General features: G+C 44.2%; 2 protein-coding genes across 2 annotated transcripts in view; both read right to left on the bottom strand.

The window, feature by feature from the left end:
* Positions 1 to 10,554, bottom strand: part of crb2b (crumbs cell polarity complex component 2b) — a gene marked incomplete at both ends in the record, with an annotated part of 29,191 nt that extends 18,637 nt beyond the window's left edge. Inside the window, one exon of the mRNA XM_080499614.1 lies at positions 10,485 to 10,554. Coding sequence (XP_080355740.1) covers positions 10,485 to 10,554 — 70 coding nt within the window. The remainder of the gene's footprint in view (positions 1 to 10,484) is intronic.
* Positions 10,555 to 19,877: 9,323 nt separating this feature from the next.
* LOC308132740 (folylpolyglutamate synthase, mitochondrial-like) overlaps positions 19,878 to 23,430 on the bottom strand; it is a gene marked incomplete at both ends in the record, with an annotated part of 8,471 nt that continues 4,918 nt past the window's right edge. The window contains 8 exon segments of the mRNA XM_080499921.1: positions 19,878 to 20,046; positions 20,113 to 20,206; positions 20,567 to 20,621; positions 20,754 to 20,823; positions 21,383 to 21,575; positions 22,349 to 22,411; positions 23,201 to 23,306; positions 23,308 to 23,355. Of these exon segments, the coding sequence (XP_080356047.1) occupies positions 19,878 to 20,046; positions 20,113 to 20,206; positions 20,567 to 20,621; positions 20,754 to 20,823; positions 21,383 to 21,575; positions 22,349 to 22,411; positions 23,201 to 23,306; positions 23,308 to 23,355 (798 nt within the window).

The raw sequence follows: 23,430 nt of genomic DNA, 5'->3' as shown, positions 1-23,430 counted from the left end.
CCGTCATTCTCTGGAGAAGCCCGGCTTAAATAATTTGATGTCAGCTACTCGGTCCATCTGTCGGGAGTCCTAAGCTCGGCAACTAATGCCCGAGAAAGTCACGGGAGGCTCACGGGGCCCGACGGTGGTCCGGCCCCTGAACCGAAGGTGGGTCTTCCACGACGGGGATTCCCCAGATCAATCGGACGCTGTGCAAAATGAAACCTGGGAGTTTTCTAATCTTTTAGTCACTCTTATGGGCAGAAAGTATTGTTAATGGGAATCTCCACCTCGAAGCACTGTTAACAAATAAATTACGGAGAACGATTAGCATGAATTGTGCCAGAAGATTGTCAACAAGAACTGATTTCTTCATTGTGATTTGAAAGTAATACAAAGTTAGAGAAGTTCTCCTCAGTTGTTGATTCTGTCGTTGGTGGTCGCAGTTGCAGCTGCTAGCATTAGCATTGTCCTTGCGCCTGATGCCGCCTCCTTGGGCACAGAAGTTCCGCTACTATTCAACTAAAAAAATTAAGAATTAAGAATCAGTCTACACCAAAATCTAATGGATTGGTCCTTGGATGATGACAAATCATAGAGTAGTTTTTGCGAAAAGTTGGTCAAATACATACTGTAGAGACATGCATACACACCAATAAAGAAATACACGCAGACGAAAATCCTCCGTTTTCAAAAAGTTGCATTTCCAGTGGCTCCGACCATCGTTGTTGTGTCAAAAAAACCCGAAACGCCACAGAAGTTTTGCTTTTTTTTCACGTGACAATGTCACACAGAAGTGGCCCCGACAGTGACAGCAGCATGGAAGATGTCCCACTGTGATTAGCATTAGCGTTAGCCTGCATGCACAGAAGCCGCGATTAGCGTTAGCATGCTTGAGGAAGAGAGGATGTGAGCGAGCCGATCTCGTTCCCTCTGTAGAATTGGATGAAAAGCTTCGGGGACTTCAGTTATTTGCAGACTTGTGCTTTATTGTCAGGCTTCTGTCGGAGACGTAACACCGAGATGCTCATTTCTCCCAGAAGTTACAGACAATAGGCGGCTGTTATCAGCTTCTTAGTGATGAAAACACCTGGATGTGGAGCGGACCACCACTCCTCCTCCTCCTCACACCTTCCTCCTCTGAGCCTCCTAACAAGCCGTTTGATTTTCACCCTCAGAAAACAAAACAAAACAAAAAAACAAAGAAAAGAAAGGTACGCAGTCACATCTCGGTGAGGCTCTGCATGAAAAACAGGTTGCCAACGACAACGTCGCACTAACGACGTGTTTGGATCTGCCTCCTTCCCCACCGTTTCCACGCCGACACCCCCGGTTCCTCTCACATGCAGCTGCTATCGCCTCCTTTATCTGAGCCTCCTCCTCCTCCTCCTCCTCCTCCTCCCAACATCTCACCTCTCCCACCACCTCCTCCGCCTCTGCTTTCCATAACCTGATAGATCCTGAGAAGGGCGGTGTTGTTTGAAGGGGCTTCCTCTCGTTTAACTTGTGACAAAACCCAGCGTGGCGTCGGCAAACCAAATCTCACCGACAAGAAAGTTACTCTTCTCTGGAGCACTTTTAATTTGTATTTTCTCCTCTCGGATGTAAATATGCTCATTACATCTAAAGAAAAAACAAGTGATGGACTGAGGTTAAATCCATCTTTCATATCGACCTGTGGTCAAGGACCATGCAGTGTTGGTGCCAACCCTGTGGTGGCGCTGTAACAACAAAAACACTAGACATGTTGGTCAGTTCAGCACATGCAGGCGAAGGTAGAGGGAAGGCTAAACACAGAGATGCTGACTCAGCAATTAATTTATTTTTTTAGACTCATCCAATCTGATAGCTGGTTTTGAAAAATTTCCCATTTGGCACCAAATGATAGTTTTTGGGGGATTTTTTTTTTTTTTATTGTTTTAATTGTCTAATTTTATTTTATTTTATTATTTATTTTCAGTTTTGTTTGGATGGAACACAGGCCAAAGAATCCTTCATTAATTTATCAACTAAATTACAGTGAAACGAGCTAAAACAGCTTTAACTGTTGAAAACAATAATACAACTTTATATGGCTATATATATATATAAAGAGAGAGAGAGAGAGAGAGAGAGAGAGAGAGAGAAATATTCAAATGGTGCGTGGGCTGCTTCAAAATGACCGATCCATACTGGATCTGGCACATTTCACTTATTTACATATTAATTATTGCTAATACTTTTTCAAATAATTTCGCATTTGGCACCAAATGTTAGTATTTTGCGGGATTTAAAAAAAAACATATACATTTTTTATTCTAATTTTATTTAATTTGATCATTTATTTCATTATTTGATTTATTATTAATTTTCGGTTTTGCTTGGATGGAACGCGCAGGCCAAAGAATCCTTCATTAATTTATTTAATTAATCAACTAAATTACAGCGAAACGAGCTAAAACAGCTTTAAATGTTGAAAACAATAACAACTTTTTCTGGCTAAATATATATATATATACATATATGTCGTTGGCAACATGCTTTTCATGCAGAGCCTCACAGAGATGTGATTGAGTACCTTTCTTTTCTTAGTTTTTTTGTTTGTTTTGTATATATATAAATATTCAAACGAGGCGTGGGGCTGCTTCAAAATGACCGATTCATACTGGATCTGGCACATTTTACTTATTTACATACTAATTATTGCTAATACTGTGCTTTTTCGTCTTAATAAAGGCCGACTTGGGCAAAAACCTCCTAATTGCGACGCGTTTACAGCCGCATGTGGAAGACAGGGTGTGAACATCATGTTTGCCAGAGTGTGTGGCCTCACGCAGGGCGGAGGTGAAGGTTTAGCATCTTTCTCCTCTCTGTTTATTCTGAAAGCGTCACTTCCTGTCTCCTCTCCTCCGCCTCCCTTCTCTTTCGGCTCCAGCTGGCACCGACACCACATTCACTGTTTCACCTCCTTCACATCTCCCCCGAAACTCCAAATACAACACAAGTACTTTTGTAGTGTCATCAGTCTTCATGCTGGAGGAGAAACGCAGACAAGAAACTGAAGAAACGTCTTATTTTGAGTCGATTCATTTACAAAAAATAAGTCATTCTCAATGTGTCTTTATGGTTTAAGTCTTTAAGTTGGTGAAATATAAGTCATCTTTTATGAATTCTGAAAAAAAGTTCACAAATTATTAAAATATCCTTTTATAATAAACATTTTAAAAGAAATTCACTGTTTACTGAAAAGCAAACAAAACGTTTATCTAAAAAGATGCTTTTTGTTTTAGCCGATCTTTAATTGTACAACGTCAATTCAGAATTAAATACTTCCAGATAATTCGTTTTAATTAATTCATGAAACACTTTCCTTGGGATTAATGAATCATTTCTATTCTATTTAAAATTGCTTAATTCACTGTTTGACCAAAGTAAAAATAGTGTTCATACCTTTTACATAATGATATAAATAGAATTAAATAAAAATACATTGTTTGGAAAAATACAAATTTAAATAATCGTGAGAAAAATCTAAATGTAGATAAAATAAATGTAATTTAGTGTAATTAAATTAAATAGAACAAGATGAATAAAATAGTTAAAATTAAGTAGTTTTTAAACTCTTCCTAAACATCATTTAGATGTTGTTTGCCAGCAAAAATTGCAGGTAAAAACTTATTTTATTTAGTAAAACGGTCGGATTCCTTGTGGTGCGTCACTCTCACTCCTCCCAACTCTGTTTTTAAAGAGTGATGTTCCATCCTCCTCCTCATGCTTGACCTGTGAAGCTGCTCTCCATCACGTCGGACCCTTTCACCCCCCCCCAATAACCCCCCATACCCCCCCCCCCCCCCCCCTTCACCCCCCCCATTAATCCACGATTCCTGCTGAAGGGGCCAAACAGGGACAGTGAGGGTCTTCTCACTCTTCACCCCTTCATCCAAATCTAATCAAGCCCTCACACATTCCTGGGGGCTGATAGCGGCCCCCTCCCACACACACACACACACACACACACACACACACACACACACACACACACACACACACACACACACACACACACACACACACACACACACACACACACACACACACACCATCCATCAGGCCCTGGTCCCGGCTCTGACTGGTACCAGCAGCTCAGCCCGACACAAACACTGAGCAGAGCCGTCGGCAGGTAGACGGTGTCAGGACGCTCTCCAGAGACCTCCGATGGGGGGGGGGGGGGGGGGGGGGGGGGGTGGGTGGGTGGAGGAGGGTGGAGGGTGGGGTTCTCTGTGACGGGAAGCAGCGATTCAACCTCCTCCGTTCCTCTTTAGATAAAAAAAAAAAACTTGGCGGTGACCTGAAAGTTAAAAAGCTCAACTGAACAACTGAAAAAAGTTGTTTTGTGTAGAATTCACAAAGTCATCAGCGAGTCAGCGGGTCGGTGAAGCTGAAGCCCACTGAATCATAGAGACCCCCACCCCTTACCCCTACCCCTTACCCCTACCCCTTACCCCCGCCCTCCCTCCACCCCGACTAACGCACAAGTTGAGCCCAGAGGAATTTTATTGAAGAGTCTGGCAGCTCCGCCGGCTCGGCTTTGTGCCCCTGAGGCTCCTCGGCAGGTGGCTGCTGCCCTGGACAAACCCCCACCCCCACCCACCACCATAACCCCCCCCCTTGACTCAGTGCAGCCGGAGACGTGCAGCTTTTTGTCTCCTCACAAAGGCTGCGTCACGTCAGCAAGTGTCCCGGGGCCTCGTTTGGAGACGAAATACGTCCCGATAAAACTGGTGGGGGTTTGGAGCAGAGAGGGTCCGTGACTCACCCAGATCAAAGCTCAAAGCTTTGATCTAACGCCTCATTCTGGTCACCGAGGCCAAGCTTTCTACGTTTTTTTTTTGTTTGTTTTTGTTTTTTAAGTGAAAACACAAAACTTCCACGGCGTTTTGGGAATCCGTTGACGTGACGCCTGACTCCGTCTCCATGGAAACAAGAGGAAAAGTCAAAAACTTTCCACGGTTTCCATTGAAACGAACGTCGTTTTCATGTAAATGACAACATTTACTGAAACTAAAAAAGAGAAAAAGATATGGTTTCCCTTAAAAAAAAACTTGAATTGTTGTGTTTTGTTCCAACAGAACATCAACAGACCAAAAGATTTTATTATTTCCTCAATGAAAAAACTCGACTTGAGTTGTTGAGACCAGTTTTAAGAATTTCCTCACAAAGCCTGAGATGTGACCTCGAAGGTCTTCATCCATCATTTAAAACCAAAATACATCCAGTTGTTATTAATGTAGATAGCTTTGTTCTTTAAATTGATAGCAAATGGTTCAAATGTGTTTCTTAAAGTTGAAAAAGTTGACAGAAATGTCAAAAACTGGTGATTACGACTTATTTTCTCGATAAATTGATTTTATTTTGGAGCTTTAAAAAGCTCATAATAGCTGATTTGAAGCCGAAGACAAATGAGATTATTTAGACCAACAGTAGAACTTGAATATATTCATTTGTTACACTGATTCCGATTCGGTCTTTATAATGTAAAAAAGTGAAAAATGTTCTCAAGACTAAGAAAAACACGTCTATTTTTGTGTGAAAACAAACTTTTCAGCTCCCAGGAAGGAGAATTCTCCTTGAATGAGTCAGTTTTACCCCGACAGCTCGTAAAACTGCCCCGAACAACACACTGGTTTCATAATGGACGCATCATCTGGAGGTGACGGAGCTGAGGAGGAGCTGAGGAGGAGCTGAGGAGGAGCTGAGGAGGTGAAGAGGAGGTAAAGAGAAAGTACTGAGGGGAAGAGGGGGAACTGAGGAGGTGAAGAGGAGTAGCTGAGGAGGTGGTGAGGAGGAGCTGAGGAGGTGAAGAGGAGGAGCTGGGGAGGTGGTGAGGGGGTGAAGAGGAGGAGCTGAGAAGTTACTGAGGAGGTGAAGAGGAGGAGCTGAGGAGGTGAAGAAGAGGAGATTGTGAGGAGGTGAAGAGGAGGAGCTGAGAAGTTACTGAGGAGGTGAAGAGGAGGAGCTGAGGAGGTGAAGAGGAGGTGGTGAGGAGGTGAAGAGGAGGTGGTGAGGAGGTGAAGAGGAGGCCAAGACTCTTCATTTACTACATTTCAGAAAGTTGTAAACTAAACACTTTCGCCTGCTCTCTCTCTTTGCTGTGTGTGTGTGTGTGTGTGTGTGTGTGTGTGTGTGTGTGTGTGTGTGTGTGTGTGTGTGTGTGTGTGTGTGTGTGTGTGTGTGTGTGTGTGTGTGTGTGTGTGTGTGTGTGTGTGTGTGTGTGTGTGTGTGTGTGTGTGTGTGTGTGTGTGTCCTGCCAGCTCTCTTGCCACACTCCTTAATACCCATCACCCCTCCATTCAAAGCTGGGAACAAAAAAAAAAAAAAAAAAAAGAAGCAGTGCAGCCGGACGCTCAGCTCGTTTCCACGGCGACGGGTAATAATGCCACCAGCAGCCAATGGCTGAGCTCTGAAAGGAGCCTCCAACGCTGCCGCGCTGAATGAAGGTCGCGGGAAAAATGGGTCACTGTGAGGTTTCATGAAGTGTCGGGGGTGCACTGTGCTAACACACCCAGACACACCCCGACACACACACACACACACACACACACACACACACACACACACACACACACACACACACACACACACACACACACACACACACACACACACACACACACACACACACACACACACACACACACACACAGAACTGGGTAGTAAACTTAAACCAGGAATTCAAACCAAGTTAATTCAGTTTCTCATCCCAGTGTGAAGCAGATATGCACATAAAATACACCTAATTCATGTTGTTCCCGTGCTGCACATACTCATATATATATATAGATATATATATAGAAGCCCAGTTGTCATGTAAACGTAACTGAAAACTCTTAATGTATAAACTGAACATTATTTCTGATCCAATGCCGGAATTTAGGAGTCAAACCTGGAAAATAAAGTAAAAAGCAGGTTATCCTCTCGTTGCATCCAACACTCAATGCACAATAAATAAAACATGCATGCGCACTATTATGCAGTGTTGTAGAATAGTATTATAGTGTAAAGTACTGGGTAATGGGAACTACACTGCCTGACCCCCCAAAAAAAGAAAAGCTTTTTCGTTTGTTTGGGTTTTTTTAGAAAAACGCTCCCAATAAAATAAAATTAAATACAATTAAATTAAATTAAATTAAATTAAATTTACAATTTTATTTTTATTTTTATTTTAAAATTTTAAAAAATATATTAAAAAATTTACAAAAAATTTCAATTTAAAATACAATTTTTTTTTTTTAAAAAAAATAAAATACAAAATACAAAATAAAAAATAACAAATAAAAAAATTAATTAAAAATGTAAAATTTTAAATGTAAAATTTTAAATTTTAAATGTAAAATTAAAAATAGAATAGAATAGAATAGAATAGAATAGAATAGAATAGAATGGTTGTTCAGTAGATCCAGGAAGTCAGCTGACCTCATTCTTTGGGGGTCATAATGTTACTGAACCTAAACCTGACCAGCTGCAGAAACTCCACATGGCAGCATGATGGGTGCATCCCTTCATCTTTTTCACCCTGACGGACCAATCGCTCTGGAACTCTCTGGAACTCTCTGGAACTCTGGAACGCTCTGGAACTCTCTGGAACAGTGTAAATCTGGATCATCAGACCACATGACGTTCCTCAGTCGCTCCCGGATTCCAGTCTTCAAGCTCCCTCGCAAACCGAAGCCCTTCCTTTCTCCGACTATCCTCACTGACCAACGGTTTTCTCAGGAACACAAAGCTGTTCAGTCCCAGTAATGCTGGAATGTTGGACGGTTCGGGACCCAGTTTCACTGGTTTCTGACCAGTTTTCTCTGCTTCACGCACGACAATGACTGGAACCTTCTCAAACATACTCAAATCCATTAGATTTTGGGACGTTAGCGGCTGAATAAGTCCCAAGAAACTGTGAGAATATTTCCTATATAAAGCGGACGGGAGCGGCAACTCATGGAGGCGATCAAAGGAGATCAGGGTCTGTTGCCATGGAGACAGTTACCCATCTTCTGAGTTAAGTCCAGGTGGTGACTTTTCCTTGAGCCAGGCACTGTAGTTTTTCCATCAGTACATTATTTCTGATTTAATGCAGGATTCTTTTCTATTTCTTTCAAGCAAATGTTGCTGCCACACTATTATTCACTTCTACAGAGCCCATGGTTGTACACGGTTGTACATAGTTGTACACGGTTGTACACAGTTGTACACGGTTGTACATGGTTGTACATGGTTGTACACAGTTGTACACAGTTGTACAGAGTTGTACATGGTTGTACATGGTTGTACACAGTTGTACACAGTTGTACAGAGTTGTACATGGTTGTACACGGTTGTACACGGTTGTACACGGTTGTACACGGTTGTACAGAGTTGTACAGAGTTGTACATGGTTGTACATGGTTGTACACAGTTGTACATGGTTGTACATGGTTGTACAAGGTTGTACACAGTTGTACATGGTTGTACAAGGTTGTACACAGTTGTACAGAGTTGTACATGGTTGTACATGGTTGTACATGGTTGTACATAGTTGTACACGGTTGTACATGGTTGTACATGGTTGTACATGGTTGTACACGGTTGTACATAGTTGTACATGGTTGTACACAGTTGTACAGAGTTGTACATGGTTGTACACGGTTGTACACAGTTGTACAGAGTTGTACATGGTTGTACATGGTTGTACACAGTTGTACACAGTTGTACACAGTTGTACACGGTTGTACATGCTTGTACACGGTTGTACACGGTTGTACAGAGTTGTACATGGTTGTACATGGTTGTACACAGTTGTACATGGTTGTACACGGTTGTACACAGTTGTACAGAGTTGTACATGGTTGTACATGGTTGTACATAGTTGTACATAGTTGTACACGGTTGTACATAGTTGTACACGGTCATACACGGTTGTACATAGTTGTACCTGGTTGTACATAGTTGTACGTGGTTGTACACAGTTGTACATAGTTGTACACAGTTGTACATGGCTATACACGGTTGTACACGGTTGTACATGGTTGTACATGGTTGTACACGGCTGTACATGGTTGTACACGGTTGTACATGGTTGTACGCGGTTGTACACAGTTGTACATGGTTGTACACAATGGTACACGGTTGTACATAGTTGTACACGGCAATACACGGTTGTACACGGCTATACACATTTGTACACGTTGTACACGGCTGTACATAGTTGTACACGGTTGTACGAGCTGCAGCCTCAATCATCCCAACTTAGACAGTTTCCCAATATTTTGATGCTGAATTCAAGAAAACATGTTCTGTGTGATTATGTCAGGAGTGAAAAAGTGTCGTCTGAACATCATTTATGATTAAACTGAATGAATTTCTGATTGAAACCAGTTCAAATCCATTTGTGTCGCCACGCCAACAAACACACTGCTGAAGAAAACTAATTAAAAACTAATACAAACAAATTTAGGTCAAGCGATTTAACAGTAATCCAAATACGTCATTACAACTAAAACTGCAGGTAAATGTTCTATTTGTCGCTTCATAATGAACAAAAACATCCTCTGCAGTTTCAAATAATCAAAACTTTATAGTCACTTTTTCCCCCTAAAAAGTTATTTAAAAAAAAAAACAGCTTTACGATAATATCTTGGTATTTTTTTTTGGCCATATTTTGCCAAGTAGACTTAAATAAAATGGATCAAATGAAGATCATGTGCAACGTATAACTACAACTCCCTGTACAAGTTATTATTTATTGGTATTTATTCAACTTTAACCTGTCAGATTGACTTTAATTCTGTATTTGTCTCTGTTCTTTCTGTGTTTTAGCTACGTCGAAAGAATTTACCCCAGAGAGTAATAAAGTATTTCTATTCTACTCTATTCCACGTGCACGAATTTGTGATAAAATCGAGTGAAATAAAGGAAAGAAAACTACCATTTCCTCCGCGTGCACACAATCGAGCAGGCGTGTGCACGTCTCACATCCACATCCACACAAATCACCGCAAATATACACATAAAACACTGCAATGCTTTAAATGACATGTAAACAAACATAGAAAAGTTGGAGCCGTTGCTTTACAGTAAAGTAAAGTTGCAACTTTTGTTGCAACTTAATTAAAATGATTAAACTGAGGATCACCTGTGATCTATTTGCGTGTGTTGATTATTATTATTTGCTAAATACAGCAAATAAGACTATTTACTTCACAGGTGTTGCATGTACACACAAACAAACACTAATATCACCATAATATTTTGCTTTTTATGTCGTGTGCTGTTTCAAAAAACAACATCAATCACGTGTTCCGCTCTGTTTTATGTCCATTTCAGCAGGAAAGTTTCTTAAAAGTGTATAAACTGACCATTGGGAGGATTTGACTATCAATAGGAGTGTAATAGCGCTACGACGTCCCCCTCCCAGGGTGGAGCTGTGAGGTTTGGAGGTCAGCTCCATCAGTGGTGGAGGTTTTTTTTTTTTCCCCCCCTCCGCTCCGACTCACCCAGTTTGAACATCATCATGGTGATGAGCACCGTCCTCTGGTATCTGGACCAGACTCTTCCAAACTCCATGGCGAAGGCGGTCTGCTGGGGGTCTCACTCAGGGGGTTCTCCATCCACCCAGTCAGCTGCTGCTGCTGCTCCTCCTGGTCCTCCTGCTCCTCCTGCTGCTCCTCCTGATGGCGGGGAGCGCTGCCACCTCCATGCCGGACCCCGGAGACTCTGGGAATAACGGTGAGAGCCCAGTGAGTGTGTGTGTGTGTGTGTCTCTGGGGTAAAGCAGAGTAATCACCCCAGCAGCAGGGTGGAGAGTGGAGGAGGGGGGGGGGGGTAAAACGCGGGGTGGATTCCTGGAGCGGATCCATTCCACTCGCTGTGCTCTGAAGAGGCTCTCAACATGTGGCGGCAGTGGGTCGGTTGCTGGAACCGGGTGTCCGGAGGTTGCAGGTTCAATTCCACCCCTACCCCCTGCCCCCCCGGCCACATGTTGACATGCCCTTGAGCAAGAATGGATGGATGGATGGATCCAATGCCACAACCACAATTATTTGCACCACTTGCTTTAAAAAAAACAAGTGTTATACATTTGTTTTGGGGGTGGGGGGGGGGGGGGGGGGGGGGGTTAAACAAGTGTTATCCATTTGTTTTGGGGTTTTTTTTTTGGGGGGGGGGGGTTTGGTTTTTCTTTTAAAAACAAGTGTTATGCATTTGTTTTGGGGTTTTGGGGGGTTTTTTGTTTGTTTTTTAAAAACAAGTGTTATACATCCGGATAAGCGGCAGAAAATGGATGGATGGATGGAAGTGTTATACATTAGTTACATCAAGCAGAAAGTACTTTACCTTCTTCAGTGACAACTGAAGTGAAGAAATTCAACTTCTCTGCCAGAAATGCTGTGATCAGATTGGAGTTACTGAAAGACGGTGGTCGGGAATGTTTATTGTTTATTGTTGCATCGCTTCACTAGTTACTCCAAATAAAAGTGTAATTAGTTTCTTGTTTCCCAATTAGTGGAGGGAAGATGCTCTATAGTACGGATGTTAGACGGGACGTCAGTTCGTGGCAGGAAGTCAAAGGAAAGCTAACCGCTAACCCAGCGTGCTAACGCCGACAGGAGCCACTGTGAATACGAGCTAACGCTAACGCTAATGTCCCTTACAGCTTCACAGCTTATATGTGAGCGTCAGGAGTGACTGAGATGGTTGAGGATTAATGATACACTGCAAGTAAACGGAGTTTTAGGACTGAAGAATCCAAAGTAGGGACAATAACTTTTATCGATCGAGAGAGAGAGAGAGAGCGTTAGCGCTATAGCATCGTAGCAGCCACACAGAATGCGGAGCTGAACGGAAAAAATATAGTAGAAACGGTAGATTACACGGTGTAACTTGCAATCGAGAAGAAAATCGCCAAGTACTCAGTTAATCGCAGTAACGGGAGTATTTGTGAGGGATCCTCCAGGAGGTGTAATCAAAGTATGAGGATGACGTGTCCAGATCGGAGTCTGGAGTCCAGTCCAGGATTATGACCAGAGTCAGGGTGGGATCACTGGACTGTTCCCCCTCGTCACCCCCCCCACTTATTGAGGGAGCTTACCCACCACCTATCTGGTTGGCGGAGGTCGCTAAACGAATGCCCCCCCCCCCCACCCACCCACCAACCCACCCCACTCACCCCCACCACACACACACACACACCCAGCACCACCCTCCCCCCGTCCCCCGCCTGCAGACCCCAGCCCTGAGCCCAGCGCGAGGCTTAACTCCAACCTGCTGCGTGCACAACAACAGAAAAAGTTTTAATTAAACACTTGGCCGGACAGACGGGGGGAGAGGGGGCGAGGGAGGGGGAGGGGAGGGGGGGGGAGGAGGCGCTGAGGAGACAGGCCTCCTCTCTTCAAGCACCTGCAACCCAGCGACATGTGAACGTGTGAAGGAGTGACTCTCTGCAGCGCCACATTCCTCAGTGACGCTCAAACACAATGGGAACAGAAAGCAGCCTGAACGCCTCACGGAGGTCCTGAACGCCTCACGGAGGTCCTCAACGCAACGCCGGGGTCCTGAATGCCTTGCAGGGTCCTGAACGCCTCGCAGGGTCCTGAACGCCTAGCAGGGTCCTGAACGCCTAGCCGAGATCCTGAACGCAACGCCGAGGTCCTGAACGCATCGTTTAGGTCCTGAACGCCTCGCCGGGATCCTGAACGCCTCATCAAGGTCCTAAATGCCTCGTCAAGGTCCTGAACGCCTCACTCACGTCCTGAACACCTCACTCACGTCCTGAACACCTAGCCGGGGTCCTGAACGCATCGCCGGGGTCCTGAACACATCACCGGGGTCCCGAACGGCTCGCTAAGGTCCTCAAAGCATCGCTGAGGTCTGAGCGCATCGCTGAGGTCCTGAATGCCTCACTGAGGTCTTGAACGCCTCATGAAGAGTTTTCCCGTTTTCATTTCAGAAAGATTTCCTGTTTACACAGCAATGTTTTAAAAATGACACCTGTTTCTATGGAAACAGCAGAAACAGTGACAACGATGCAGTTCACATGCCAGGCCACCAGTTGGCACTGCTTTTGTTTTCTTTAAATGAAGTTGATTACTGGAGGAGGATCATCTCATTATTCCTGAACTAACTCCTCTTGACAGCAACACGAAAGATGCTCGGATTTAAGCGGCATTAGCATTAGCTTGTGTTCACCGTAGTTGTGATTAGCTTGCGTTAACAAAAGCAATTTTCCCTGTTCTATAGAGTCAAACTTACTCAACTATTTAGTTTCTAACTGTTGGTATTAAATATTATTGGGTCCATACGCCAAACACATTTTGAAAAGAGTGGTCAGCATTTATATGTATATATATATAAAAAAGAACCACAACACCTCACAAACACATTAGTTTGGTCAGATTATCAGTTGGGAGGGGAGAACTGGGTGGGGGGGGGTCTGTTCCTGGGATTCCTCCGTCCACACTCACAGCTATCTGCCTCGTCTCAGAGCCCGGAGAGAAACATCACTGGACAGTTTATAGAGGTGAAAAGTGGCCAAGCTCTCTGTGTGGGCAGCGGTTGATTTACGGCAGGGAACCCAACACAGAGGTATTCACCTCCGAGGAGTCGGCCCCCGGTATCCGCGGAAAGCACGCGTCACTCTATGCTAATGGGCAAGATGTTGTGAGATGCATGTTTGGGCTGCGTTATCTGGCAAATCCCGTTTCAGCCGGGGCGCAGACACAACCGTGACGGGGGTGTGTGTGTGTGTGTGTGTGTGTGGGGGGGGGGGGGGGTTGTCTTCACGTCTGCAAACAAATACTGTCCAGATTACCAGAGACAATCCGTCTCTGCGTGGCGGCGGATTACCGCTAACCGCAGCCGTGGAGTGACCGGTTCAAACTTCAGGACGCCCTCTGCTTCACGCCTGCCCTGCGATGTCAATCCCGAGGAACGGCGAGCCTAGCTTGCGCGACACCACAGCTGTAGTAAATAGTTTCCACCGCGGGACTCGACGGACAATAACAACAATGGCCGCCTCCAGAGTGCCGTAGACTCCTGAGTCACCCGTAGCAGCGGGGCCAACTCGGTGGCCGGTCCAAAAGAATGTTGCCGTCGCCGGTTGTTGGGAAGTAGCATTGCATCTACTGTTGCCATGACAACGCGTATCTGGTTTGCCAAACGCCCGGCACTCTTGTGTACAAATAAACGAGTGCCGACGGTTGTTCTGTCTGCCTGATGGTCCCACTCAAAGCGGTGGGGTGGGGTGGGGGGGGGGGTCCCTGGTTTCCAGTAGAGGAAACAGCGCTGGTGGTATTTTACGAGCTGTGGGAAGAACAACAGCTGTCCGCTAATGGGCCGCTAATGCTAATGCCGCCATTGAATGCTAATAAAGGCTCATAGCAGCCGAGACACTGCCCACATAGACGCTCCTGATACCGTGAATTTGCTCCAGTTGGAGCAACGTTGATGTGTTTTCTGAAACTTCTGGAGGAGGAGGAGGAGGAGGAGGAGGAGGAGGAGGAGGAGGGAGGAGGAGGAGGAGGAGAGAGAATTTGAGTGTCCTGTTTTTTCACCTTTTCCCCAGAAAAAAAACAAATAAATCCACAACACGGCTTATAATTTATGAGTGTTCTTATAAAGTACCAGACAGGAGATATGCAGAGGGTAGTCCATCCATACCTCACACTCCCTATCCCTTCATGTGTGTGTGTGTGTGTACACCCCCCCCCCCACCCCCCCCCACACACACACACACATTCCCCTCCCACAACTTCACATCCATTCCTGTCCGACCCTCCAAAACAATGGCATCTTAAAAGGCCTCCAATTGCCTTGTGACCCTTAACTTCACCCCCCATCCTCCCTCTTTTTCTCTCTTTAAAAACTCTGCCAACAAAGAATGGTGGTGGTGAGGGGGGGGGGTTAAACAAGCCAGTCCACCATCACTCACATCCACGATCACGCGCTCACAGCAGCACAAATGTTTTTCATTCACTGTGAAAACCGGGAATGCCGACACTCTCTCAAGTACCCTCTCTTTTCCAGGCCCAATATCTTAATCATTCCATTCCATTTTCAATGTAAAGTCAATAATGGTAACAATAAAACAGGAACAAGGTAGCACAGCACATAGTGTGTATCCTCAACGGGCACAAATACTGCTTAACTAGGGGTTCCAGACCAAAACCAGGACCAGAGAATCCCAAGACCAAGACTTAAAGGAGCCGAGACCAAATCAAGAACAAGCGCTTGGGAATGTGGTCTCAGGACCAAGACTGCTCTCCACTAAAACACTATTTTCAAATGTGTTGTTTTTTTTTATCTTAACACCAAGACTAAATCATTGGCAAAATCTTGAAATATTAGCTAAAATTACTACATTACTGGTTTTTAATAATAATGGATATTTGTAGTGAGTCACTGGAAATGGAACCCGTCCGACACGTCTGATTGTCGTCTACTGAGCACGCGCAGAACAACTTAGTTACGACACACGTTGTTGCATCCTCAACCCGTTTCCACGGCAACGGAGTTGAGGTAATTTTTCCCCCAAAGTCCGTCGGGCGCCGCCGAGTGAAGCGTCTCGTGTGTGTGATAACCACAACAGTGCAGTTTTTCCTCCGTGTTGGGGGGGGTGGGGGGTGAGGGGGGGGGCTTTGGGTGGTGGTGGGGCGGGCGGGGGAGGGGGGGGGTTTAAAGCTTGGATACCCAGAGTAAGAGGATTCCGGCCCGCCGGAGGCATCGGCTGTGGACGACCAAATCCCCAGAGATTTCTCATTGAAGAGGCGCTTCAACAACAACAAAAAACAAAAAAACAACAAATCTCCGTTGCGTCGTCGCTAATTGCCTCTAATACCCGATTAGCACAATAAAGTGATTTCCACGCCGCCAATCGGGGGGGGGGGGGGTGTTTCCTCTTGCTACCATCGTCTGCGTGAGGGTCTCGGCTTTGCCGACTCAGACGTCAGACTGCCGCCTCACTTTATTTCCAATAACGTGTGCAGGATGAGGCGGGGATCGGCGAGCTTCGCGATGTCTGCGGTTCACAGAGCGGCCGACGCTCGTCTAATGATATTTTGTCTGTCGGCTCTGGGGAGATTTTCGGGGCCTTCAAGTCTGTCCTCCTGTCCTCCAGGCTTCTTGTCCGCCATAATCTTGATGAGGGGGCTAATAAGCCTGAAAGACAAGAGGCTACCCAGCAATATCCCCCCCCCCCCCCCCCCCCCCCCACACACCCCCTGACACCCCCCCTCCTCCAGCCCCAGCGGGTGCCCTCGACCTCTCCAAAACATCCGCCATTAACCCCTTCGGCACCCGAGCGTGGCCTCAAGTATGTCCGCTCAAAGGCCCAAGTAATGAAAGGGATTAGGGGCAGAGCCGGGAGAGACCAAAGCGAGCGTCCTTGCCGTAAGACAAGAAAAAGTAAATAGCAAGGCAGAAACGGTGCAGCTGTGCGGGTCGTGTCGGTCCGTCAGGAATTCACAGCGGGGGGGGGGGGGGGCGCGGGCCAGACAGGTATGATTCTCTCTCTTCTGGCGATGCAATTTCCCCCCCGAGTTATGAAGGGACCGCCAGGAATTTCTCCAGGTTTAACCGCGCAAGGGGGCACAGGCAAGTAGCTTGTTCGGGCATCAGGGACTCTTCAAGAGGAAGCGTCGGGACAATATGACCATATAAGCGCATCACAAAAAGTGTTTTGCAAATGACTCGGCTCCTCGTGTACACCACGGCGAACACGGGAGGAACCGTCGAGAGCCTGCTGACGTCGGCATCTCCATCTGGTCTGGGAACTGCAAGGCCTCGGACTGGAAGTCTCTGCAGCGGGTGGTGAGGACAGCGGAGAAGATCATTGGGACCCCACTACCACCCATCAAGGACATTGCAGACACACGCTGCCTCACCGGAGCTCGCCGGACCCTTTCTGACCACACCCACCCCCCATCATGGACCCGTTCACACCTCCCGGCAAGAGGTTCCGCAGCGTCCGCTGCGGGACAAACAGACTGAAGAACAGCTTCTTTCCCCCGGCCATCAGGCTTCTAAATGCCAAATAACATTATAACGTCATACTGTGCAACATCACACTGTGCAATTATTCAATTTTAATCTATCCCATGTCTCATCCTGCTCTTTTATTTATCGTTCATATGCACCGTAATTTTAACTGTTTGACTGTTTGCACTACTTTTTTAAATATATTAAACACGTTGTTTTTTTAATGCCTTTTTCACCCGGTTGCTAAGCAACGACATTTCGTTGCCAGTTCCTCACTGTGTGATGTACTGTGCAATGACAATAAAGAAATTCTAAGTCTAAGTCTAAGGTGAGTTTTCACACAGCGCCAGTGTGCAGACGCACTGTATCTGCAAGGTTTTCTAATGTGTAATTCTTTTTTCACGGTCAGCTATTCCCTCCTGCAGAGACAGATGAGGCGATGTTGTAAACAAACATGTTGTAAACAAACATGGCGGCCGGAGTGGCGTAACCCACGTCCGTATTCTAGTTTTATTGTCCATGTCAGTAGTTTTATAATCGACACTCACCCCTGATAGTGTCCGATGATCTCCATTTTCTTCACGTTTATAGCGTTTTCTCTCTATTTACACACTGGATGCCGATCAGCGCCTGTGGACGTGACGTGACGTAGCCACAGCGCCGCCATCTTGGATAGGTCTCCGGCTCTCCTCAACTTATAGATTCCAGGGCTAGAAAATCCACACAAACATTCGTAGCTCACTTGCAAGTCCACGAAGCAACACAAAAAAAAAACCTAATTTTAAAACTGAGTTAAAGCTCTATATCACGTGGAAGCATCATGGAATATACAACACTGTGATTAATATTAATAATATACAATTTGTCGACATTACCTTCAGACAGAAGCGCCACAGACCTGGATCAGGCTTCTGTTAATCCTCCCTCAGAATTCTCCAGCTTGTGTTTTTATAATTAGGAAATCCGAAATGTTACGAGGTTTTCCCTGTTTGAAATTGAGCACCTGTCGAGTGACGTTTGAGACTAGCGCCCCCCACACGCCGATGGTGAGGACTGGAACTGCATGCAGGCCGGCAGCATTATTAAAGTGAAAGAGTGAAGATTCTCCCTCATGCACAAATGAAAAATAAAATAAAAATGGATACATTTTACAAAACAAACAAACAACAAGGAAATGCATGAGGAAAAAACTATATTAGAGCCCCCCCCCCCCCCCCCCCCCCCCCACACACACACACAAAAATGCACAAATCATGTTTATAGGATTGTATTTGTTTGTTGTTTTTGGTATAAAGCATTTTATCTTTGACTTTTCGGTCGTCTGACCTGCAGCTCTGATCGCTGGATCCCAGATTTAGTCATAACAATGTGAAATCATTATATATTCTGGCTGGATTATCCCCTCGGGGAGCTTTTTTTTTCTTCAGATGACCCCACGCAGGGTTTTTTTTTGGCAGGCAGGCAGGCAGCTTCACTTTCCTTTTCTCCAATTTTTCCAACAAATCAATTTTCCCCCCCGACAGAGAGAGCGTCTCCTGTCCCGGGTCTGCCGTGAGTCAGCTCGCCTGTGCAGATCTGAGCAAAATGCAAAAAAAACCACAGTGCTGGAGATGTGGAAGGACGTGTAGGGATGCGAGAGCGTGCAGTTCAGGGGGGTGGAGGGGGGGGGGTGGCTGCTTAAAGAGGCCTGCTGGAAGTGGAGCCAGTGGAGCTCTGGGAGGATTCGCATGAGAAGGCCGAGTGTCTTCAGTGTGGGAGGTGAACGGCGGCATGCAAATGAGCGGCGCCGAGTTTGAAGCCAGGAGGCCGCTCCGCTCAGCGGAGGCCACTTCTGCCTGTTTTCAACATCTGAGACATGAAAGGAGAAAACAAAAAACAACAAAAAAAAGAAACAAGCTTCCTCCCGGGGCTCAAACCGGAGCTCAGCGCAGGAAGACGGCGTTTAAGTTGAAATTGCGCTGAAATTAATACCAAGTTATTATTGTGGTGGAGGTGAATTTTTAGCCTTTAGCTGGCGATTCCTTCCTACAATTATCTTTTAACATCATTAAGGTGCAGTGACTTTCTGTTTTATTTATATATATTATTAATGTTTACATATTATATTAAATCATTTAATACTTAAAACCAGTTTTTTTTCTGGTGGATTTTTATTTTTATTTCCTTTTTCCCTGTGGATTTATATTATATGTACATTTCTACTCATCAGTCATTGAACTAAGATCTATTTGATTTGGTTTTTTTTATTATTATTATTTTTTGGTCTATTTATTTTATTGATGTAAATACTTTGGTTCATGTTGTTCCTGCATATTCTTTAAATATGTTTCTACTATATTTTATTCAATAAAGGCTTTTTTAAAATTTAATTCAAAATCAATTTCTTAGGTTTTCTCTCCATTTTATCTCATTCTGTTTTATTGAATTACATTTTTTTTTGCATTATTTTGAATATTAGTTTTTTCCTTATTAGGTATTTCGTTTATTTATTATTATTATTGTTGTTGTTATTATTAATAATATGTTTTTATATTAGTAGTATTAGTAGTAGTGGTGGTAGTAAATCCAAACTGAACCAGATTAATCCTGAAAGATTAATTGTGAACATAACATTACTACTACTACCAATCTAAATATATGACACAGAAAAGAAACAATCAAAGCCACTAAAATGACTTTTGAACCTTTAAATCGGCTGCAAAGGCTAAAATAATGTCATTATTTCATCACCGGGGATAATTGTACATTATATTAGCATTTAATGTCATCTGAAACCGCTACAGAAACAAAACGGAGAAAGAAATGATCAAATTGTCGGTGATTTAATGACAAAAACATAAATAATGAATGTTGATTGTGTCTAAAGTTGATTAGATTTTAAAAAAATAATAATAATAAAAACAGTCATTGTTGACGAGCTATGAGTTGAGAGAAGGTTCCAGAAGCTTCAGGACTCCTCCCACCAGGTACAGGCTTCCAGTCACCAGCACGGAGGTTCTGCAGGACCCCCGGAGCGCCGCCAGGGGGGGCTGCTGCTTCACCCCGCTGATCCACTGGAGGGCGCTCACGATGCAGGGAAACACCAGGCTGCAGGGACCAGCGCCGGCCGCCAGGGGGCGACAGAGCTGCTGCTGCTGCTGCTGCTGCTGCTGCTGCTGCTGCTGCTGCTGGGGGGCCTTCAGGTTCTCCCAGATGTTCTGGTTCTCTCTGCAGCGAGCCAACATCTGTGCACTGAGGCTGTGCTGAGCTGCCGGCACACACACACACACACACACACACACACACACACACACACACGCACGCACACACGCACACACACACACACACACACACACACACACACACACACACACACACACACACACACACACACACACACACAAAGTGGAACTTCTCTTTATTTTCTTTTTTATCAAAATAATCACTTCTACTGCACTTTGAAAGATGAAAATAAACAACAAGAAGCAGAAGGTGTTTTAAAAACTATTTACACAAGCAGCCAAGAAATTACTTTTCTTTTTTTTTCTTTTTTCTTTTTTTTTTAAAGTAAATATTCAGAAAATACATGAGCATCGATGCAACACGTCTGAACAGAGAGACGTCTTACCGGCAGGAGATTCAGAGACGTTGGGGCAGAAGACAGCGATGTGGAACCCACAAGTCTGTGGACACACACACACACGCACACACACACACACACACACACACACACACACACACACACACACACACACACACACACACACACTGAGGGTGTGTTGCAGTAGAGTGGGGAGTCGTGGTGTTTCACTCACCACCAGCAGACTCAGTAGAGCTGCAGCGTCTCGTTCTCCGGTCGTGTTGAAGAGCAAAACTTTAAGATGTCTGGAAGACACAAGGAACATTTCATTCATTCATTCATTCATTCATTCATTCATTCATTCCACCTGGACAGGTAAATCAATAAAATTTTGTTTGCCCGTATGGATCCATTTAGAAACAATTATTATTATTATTATTATTATTATTATTATTATTATTACTATTATCATTATTATTATTATCATTTTTATTATTATTAAAAATATATCATGTTATTATATTCCTTGCTTGTTGTTAATAATCTATTTTAAAATGTATTTATTGTTCTTATTTAATTTTCTTACTGCATCCTCAATATTTTTTTCATTTATTGATTTATTTAGATTTATTTATTTATGTTTACTTAAATTATTCACGTAAGGTTTTTTTTTTTTCTTACTTATTGTAAAACTGCTTCTTTGTTATTCAGGGATTTTTTTCCCCCCTATTTTCTTTGAAATTGTTGGAAATTGTTCCTTTAAATACATTTCAACTGCTTGGGTTCTATTCTAGTTCATTGGACTGCGTTGCCCTGCTGCTAATCAACCTCATCAAACTCCTGATCTTCATTTTGTCGCGTCACATTGTTAAAAAGTGCGTCGGGCGCTGGACGGTGTCGGCGTCGTACTGCGGCTCAGAGTCGCGCGGCGTCTCCTGCGTGAACCAGCTGATGCAGGCCTGCATGCTCTCCGGGGTGTGGGCGCCGTCCAGGTAGTAGGTGAGCGGGCCGCGGCGCAGCGTCTGGCCCCGCCCCCGCCACTCCGCCTCCCGCAGGCCTGCGGGCGGCGGAGAACGTCAACAACAACAACAGCATTCCACGTGTACGAGAAGGAATTCTGTTCACGACGTTTCATTTGGAAAAAAACATGTTTTTTGTGTGTGTTTTCGTTGTTTTAGCGGTGAAAACAATGCAGTTCACATGTTGGGCCACTAGTCGGAGCTGTTGTTTGTAAAACTACGACGATAATTAATGTATACGGGAAGAACGGGGGAAATTAAGATGATAAGAATTTCTTGTGGGGCTTTTCTTTCCTCGACAAAGTAAAAGGAAAAAAGGAAATGCAAATGTATCTATAGAGCAATATTCAAACCAGTTCACTGTGATTTTCAAAGAAATAGAGAAGAAGAATTTGAATCTTGACCTCCAGATCTTTTGTATTTCCCACAACCAGCGCCTGACAAAAGCTCAAAAATAGCAACAAAAAGAAAGAAAATTTAAATCTGACGTGGCTAAAGTGGGAAAATCAATGAAAAAGACAAGAGGAAATGTCTATAAATGTCTACAAAAGTGGGAAATGTAATAATATATATCTAGTTTTTGTATATTTGGCTTTTCTTTTAGATGTTTTTTACTCCTCCGTTTCAGGTCATTAGCATTAGCGTAGCTCCCAACAAATTTTATTTGGGGTGGAAAATCAAAATAAAAGTATCGAGTCCCAGGAGAACATGGAGTCGTACTGTCCGTCTACTGAGCATGTGCAGAACAATGGTTACCGCGCAGTTTTGTTTTCACATTCGTAGCATTTTAATCTGTTTGTCTGTGACTTGCCTCGCAGCATCGCCACGCCGGGCTGGAAAGAGACAGTCTGGGAGTTCAGACCACCAGAATCGTCTGCAAGAAAGACGCACGAGAAAAACATTTTACGATAATTTTTTTTGTTTTTTAACAATTTCTACACACAGGAGTGACAAATGCACATCGAATTCAGCAAAACTGCCTTTGTACTGCTGAACGGCGCCACTGGAACGGCGCCATGAACGATTACAAGTCAAAAACCATCAAAAAGCAACTGAAAAAGGACACCAGCCGTAAAAAGGCAAGTTGTAATTCACGTTTGTGCCACACGATGGTGTCATGAGTCAAGTCGCTTCTTCTCCTGCCTTCAGGCAGAGAAGAAAAAGAAGATGACGCTGTAACTTAAAAGTAGCATTACTTATATGTTACATGATTAATCTAAAGAAAGACAAACGTATACATTTCCAAATAAAGAAACAAGAGAAAGAGTGAAAAAAGACACATATTCTACATATTCATCTCAATACTAACGTCGCATCTCCTGATCGTATCTCGTATATAAAGTTGCTGTCGGCAAATTTCGCCAGAACGTCTCAGAAATCTATCAAAATGTGTTTAGAAATCAAAATAAATGGAACAAAAACTGTATTTAAGTTCACGTTATTCTACAAAATATTGAATTTTTGTTATAGAACTGCAATTTTTTCTATTTTTTTTGACATAGGGTAAATGTCACTCCAGGTTTCAGTTTGTAAGTTTAAGATAAGATTTTTTTTTTTTAAAGCATTATGGATTTTTTTCGTTTGTTTGTTTGTTTAACTGCCACTATCTTGTCCCAGGTTGATCTTTGCTTGATTGAACCGACAGTCTCCATGGCGTCCTTACCCGCCCGGTGGGCGTGGCGCCGCTGCAGCCAGCTGTGGCTCAGCTGCAGCGCCAGCGATGCGTTCAGGCGCTGGTGGTTTCCCGCCAGTCCCAGACTCACGGGACCAGACTGCCGCCTCCACCTGGTCCAGCCCAGGACAGACCAGCAGGGGGCACTGCAGACACAGGGACTCATGAATCAGGCGTTTTTTTTAGTTTCTAGTTTTTGAGGAAGTTTGAGTCGCCTCCTC

Source organism: Blennius ocellaris (genome assembly GCF_963422515.1).
Source record: "Blennius ocellaris genome assembly, chromosome: 7".
In the NCBI taxonomy this organism is placed as follows: Eukaryota; Metazoa; Chordata; class Actinopteri; order Blenniiformes; family Blenniidae; genus Blennius; species Blennius ocellaris.
This window is presented reverse-complemented; position numbering and strand designations above follow the sequence as displayed.